Source organism: Lycorma delicatula, chromosome 6, assembly GCF_047948215.1.
Source record: "Lycorma delicatula isolate Av1 chromosome 6, ASM4794821v1, whole genome shotgun sequence".
NCBI lineage: Eukaryota > Metazoa > Arthropoda > Insecta > Hemiptera > Fulgoridae > Lycorma > Lycorma delicatula.
In genome coordinates, this window is record NC_134460.1 from 58768891 (window position 1) to 58774890 (window position 6000).

Sequence of the window (6000 nt, forward strand, 5' to 3'; positions counted from 1 at the left end):
AAATCATTGTCTTAATAATATGAGATAATCCTAATAACGGTGTGACTCATGTAATTAAGGGCATTACTACATTACCAGTGCGGGTTTACGTGTGTATTTATAAATTAAATTACTGCAAAAGTTACTTTATATTATTTAACCTATCAAAACTTAGAACACAACAAATAAAAAAAACTGATAGAGTTTTCAACACATTAAGAATTACAACTTGCAAAGTTAGTAATATGTCAGATAAGTGACAAATTAATTGAGACCTGGCGATAATCCTCTTCCTGGACACAAATAATGAGATATATGTATGATAAACTATTTTCTTGCAATAACACTTTAAAATTTAGTTAATTTATTACAAAGTAAATGATTTATTATTTTTGTAAAAAATTAAAAAAAATTATTAATTTTTTATCCTAGGCAGAAGTAAATGGTCACTGATTATCACTCTTATCTCATTAATTCCGAAATTATAGTCTAATCTCAATAGACTGTTAAAAGTATTTCTTTGCTTTGATCCATTTTTTTTAAATTAAGGAATATTAATCTTTTCTGACAGTTACTAATCTATTTTTGGTCATAAATTTTTTGTTTAAGTTAGAGTAAATTTTTCTTTATCAAATTTTAGGTCGCTGTAGTCATCAACGATCATACTGGCTGTATGCAGAGTCAATATTAAATGAAAGGCCTTTCTTAGCAACAAGCTGTAATAGTTGGAGCCATTACAAACACTTAGATTGTGATCATGAAATTCTAATGGGAGAATATGTTGACAGAAAGTGAGTAAACTGTGAATTTTTTATTTATTTATGAAAAAGTAATTGTAAACTATAATTAGTCTAACATTAATATATTCATATAGGCACTAAAACTTCCCCTCATGATGGCAGCTAGATCTGGATCCTTTATTGTAAAAACACTTCACAGTTTTAGTTTTGCTACCTTAATGTTTGCCCATAAAACTGGCCAGAGTTTTTAAATTATTTCTTTATTTTTTGCTACCTAGTAAGAGTAAATGACCACACATGTGATTAGCTTTTGTTGTAGATCTAACTTAATTACCTCTCCTTCTAAGATAAATAATAGAGGAGTTTCCTTCTCATGCAAATAAAAAATTAATTTAGGAAGATAAGATTGGTGGGCTTTTGACAGCTGGTACATTCTAAGCTTATTTTGCTAATCTGAGGAGTGAATTGGCTTTGACATGATGCCTTATTGCCAGCTCAGTTCTGTTACTGTCTTCCCTCTTAACTGAATAAATTACTGTAAAATTATCATTTACAGATTAACATGATCTGGGTTAATATAAAGGAAAGATAGCCAACCTAAAAATTTAGGAAAGATTTTCTCTCTTTGAAGATAGCTTCTTACAAAAATGAAAATTCACTGCCTTCTTAATGTCAGTACAATACTTAATTGCTCTTTTATATTATTCCATAATAATCTAAGAAATAAAACAGCCATTCTTATTACAGTCTTGTAAACACAGGAAAAGCTAAATATGTCACTTGATATTCTAGAAGCACTTTCAAATGGGACTGACAACCTGTTGACACTAATAGGACCTTGTGGTTAAGTTTGTTTTAGTTCCTTCTACAATAAGCAGAGGTATTCTACTCTCTGCTTCCACCCAAGGAATCAGCTAACATCATATTCTTAGTTCAATTGCATTGTAAACAGTGATCTTGGTTTACAAAGTTAAAGAGAAATAATTTCATTGTTTAAATATAATCTCATTTTTACTGCCATGTGTTTTATTGTAAGCACTTTTGTAATACAATATTTCTTTATCAAATGATTAAACAATATATGTTAAATATATGGAAAGTCTCAAAAATTTATTTGAAATAATTGAAAGAAAAAATACTGTTATCAGTCATCTGACTGATTTGATTAAAATAAGAAAGTAGAGAAAGTGATTATTATTTAAGTATTTATTAACTTATTTTGGTTCTGTGTTACGTTTCGTTAAATTTCTTACTAACTTTAAACATTTTGTGATATTAAGCAGTTCATACATTTCTGCCAACATAGAGTTTTAATCAAAATGAAAAAAAAATTATTTACAAAAAATTTATTGGGAATTTTATGGAAATTTTATTGGGGAATATCTAAAATCGTATAATACTACTAATATCCTTCCTGTCATTTTCCTTCCAGTTAATATCATTCCAGTCATTTTGATTGGAAGATAGAGAGTTTTATTTAGTAGTGCTAGTATTGCAAACTATTATGACGTTAGAATTATTTTGGTAATTTATTTAAACATGATTAAACTTGAAATGAATAATTAAATAAAATATGTAATTCTACTGATCAAATGAAAATCATCATATTTCACTTATTTATTTACTGAATTTTTGTTATAGTTTTCTTTAAGTGTAATTTTTCAGACATATACATTTTTTATTACTGATGTGAAAATTGATTTTAATTATAAAATTGATATATCTCTAATATTGACAGTTTAATTTCTCTTATTTTAGCTTATTTTATTCTGATTTAATAAAGTAAAACTATTATTAACTAATACTGCCAATTACATTTGAGCTGGCAGTTATGCATAATATTTTTTCAATATTTATATACATTTTGATATGATAGAGCCAGATAAAAGGTATCCATGTAACAAAATAGAAGAGGCCGTATGAATATGTTTTACATATTGCTACTGTTCCTTCACCCCCTATTAAATTCTTAAAAGTAATGATCTCTATTGTTACAATATTATGTATGGAACAGCATGTTTGGATTATTAGTTGCTGTAATGATCTCCTTTTTTTTATTTTTTGGGGCGTACAATGAAGGTTCATTATTAGTGCCCAGAAGCAATACTTCTACAATAAATAAGCAAATTCAGTAATAAAAAATAAATATCACAAATATATAAATAAATTAATAGTAATATAAAAATAAAATTAACAAACAAAATGCACAACAACACGGGAAAACAGTAATAAACTAAAAAAAAACATATTACAATAATTATTAAATATTCAAAGACAGGTAGATGACCTTAAGAAACAACAAGATATTCAATAACATCATCATATTGTTTCCTAAAATACCTCGGATGTTAGCTCCTATTTTAAATTTCTGATGTAATACCACACAGTCCACAAGGATGTAGTGTATCATTAGTTGTGTATCGTTAGTCACAGCAAACACAAACAGGTTGATTGATCTAATTCATTAGGTGTCCATGAGTAAGTTTATTGTACCTTACTCGTAAACAGCAAATAATAATCTCCTCTTGTTTCTTATTCTTCCTCTTGTTGAACTCATTGATGACATAGTGTTCTTAACTGAATGAAGTTTATTATTGATGGTAGCACTCTATTCACTCTGGCACTCAACAAGAACCATCCTCTTCAGAAAACAGACAAGGTTGTTTGAAAAAATGTGATTAATGAAAGGAGGTCGCATACAAACCTTTTTTACCGCATGATCAGTGCACTCATTGACTGAAATTCCAATATGACTAGGGATCTAGTCAAAGCTGACATTGGTAATTGGTTGTTGTGTTACGCTGAGTCATTTCAGAGATAACAGGTTGTATGTCACAGACAACAGGGCGTGTGGAGTACATAACTAATGTTCTCCTGAAACAATGTAATGTTTTTATATAAGTAGTATCTTACATTTATTTTAATTTTATTTCTAATATTATATTAAAAGAAAAAAAGAAGATTTTTCTGACCTCTGTGGTTGAGTAGGTAGCATCTTGACATTTCATGTGGAAATCCTGAGTTTGAATCCCAGTCAGGCATGTCATCTTTTCATATGCTACCAATTTTCACTGGGCCAGTGTTCATAGCTCTTTCACAAAAAAAAAAATCTTATAACTTAGGTCAAATATATGTTCATTAGTGCTTGGGTTGCTGTTATTGTTTTATTGTAGTTTCAGCTGAATTTTCTGATGATTTTATACAAACAAAAAATTTTTATCTTAAAAAGGATGAAGTAAGAAGTCCACTAAAATACAACATTTCAAATAATATAATACGAAGTAAACATATCCAATACAATCCTAATGAACATAGGATTGTAACTGCATCTTAAATTTGTATATGCTTTCACTTTCTTTAATCACATCCCAAGTATGTCTTAGTGACAAATAAAAACAATTAGAAATAATGTCATCTGCAATACAATGTTAAAATAATTGCAATATTAGTTATAAATTATGTGAACTTTATACGATTGCACTTGCTTTGAATTTTTTTCAAATTTCATTTATGATAACCTAATAAATTTGTATATAAATACATCTTGTTATGTTTGTATACATTTTAATAGCAGATTTAAGATGTTTAACAATGTGTGTAGGTCTATATCTTAGTTTTCTTATTGTTATTAATTGATTTGTATTTTGTTTTGAACAGTGCTCGAGGAAAATTTTATCTAAGAACAAATAATATACCACCATTCGCTTTAGGAAATTCTAGTTATTATGCAAAACCTCCAGCAATTCAAGAGATTAATACTGAAATAGCATTAATTGAAAATGTTACTAGTTTTGATGATTTTGAAAATCATTGTGAATGTTCAAACAAAAATACAGCAATTGTTTTGAAACAAATGTACAAAAAAGTTGCATGGAAAAAAATGAGGGATAAAATTGATAACTGGATGAAAAGTCATGATTGCTATTGTTTATTACATAATAAAGCCGCTGATCCTGTTTCTTTTACATCATAAACAAAAGTAGCTTATAATTTACATTATATTTAATTATAATCTTTTTTTAACATTCTAGCAAAACCAAAGATATTAACAATAAACTAATCTATAATGTATATAAATAATGTAATTTTCCTTTTCATACTTGGTTATTATTTGCAATTTTTAGGTCTGTGTTTATTATTTCTGTTCTTTTCTTGATTGCATGCAACACTTATGTTTGTATGGATAAAGTATGTATCATATACAAAATAAAAAGATCCCTAGTCTTTTGCGAATAAATAAATAATTTTAATTATTAATAAAAAATAAAATAAAATAAATGGTGTATACTTCATTTCTACCTGTTAGAAAAAAAAGAAACTATGGATTAAATGATCTATAGTAGAAACTCACTAATCTTGAATTCACAAGCTGCATTTGATGCTAATTAATAAAGTTTTTTTTTGTAGATTATCCAAAAATTACTTTTTATAGGACTAGTTATACAAAATTTTGACTAAAACTAAAAGATATTACTTAAAATAATCTGTCAAAAAATAAACTGTGTGCAGTAAGCATACACTAAAGGAAAAATTATGACTTATTTTACTGTATTTTTAACAATAATTATCTTTGACTACTCTTTTGCACTAAAGTTTTTGGATCACTTTTCATTTTCTTTATTCGTTACCATTTGTTTCATATCATTTGATTATTTGCCCTGATGAAACATATCCATCGCCATTCTCTACTAATTCCACTTGAACGTCTGAGTTTCTAATGACACCCATTCCTTTAAAATCATCCATAATTTAAAATTTTTTTTTATCCTTTCTTTTTGAATTTTCTATTAATCCTTCAAGCACTTTTTAATTAACTCTTCTCCTCTCATGTTATGTCCTAGCTAGCTGGTTTCCTATTCTCAATTATTATGGCTAAAATTCTTCTAATCTCAATGCTCTCTTCATTTTTCACTCGGTTAATCCACTTAATTTTTTCTAATTTCTTTTCTACTTATATCTCATATGCCTCCAGTTTTTTTTCCTTTTCTTAAATCATTTTATTGGACCCATGAAGAAGTATACTCTAAACATAACATTTCACAAGATTTTTAGTTAACTCCATCTTACTACGTAATAACTCTTTCTATTATATGGTTCTTTAGCCATTAAAATTCTGGTTTTATTTCCTTTTCACTTTTGCAATCTTCTATTAGCATGCTTCCTAAGTACAAATATTCTTTACAAGTTAAATTTTTCTTCTTTAGTGTTAAAGTTCATTAGTTTATTAAACATTTAGCTGTATAAAAAATTATATTTGTTTACTGTCACTACATTATTTTGA

General features: G+C 27.2%; 1 protein-coding gene across 1 annotated transcript in view; it reads left to right on the forward strand.

Moving 5' to 3' along the window:
• LOC142327097 (pancreatic triacylglycerol lipase-like) overlaps positions 1 to 4997 on the forward strand; it is an 85774-nt gene extending 80777 nt beyond the window's left edge. Inside the window, exons 6-7 of the mRNA XM_075369947.1 lie at positions 620 to 770; positions 4377 to 4997. Coding sequence (XP_075226062.1) covers positions 620 to 770; positions 4377 to 4692 — 467 coding nt within the window. The 3' untranslated portion in view covers positions 4693 to 4997. The remainder of the gene's footprint in view (positions 1 to 619; positions 771 to 4376) is intronic.
• The last annotated feature ends 1003 nt before the right edge of the window (positions 4998 to 6000 follow it).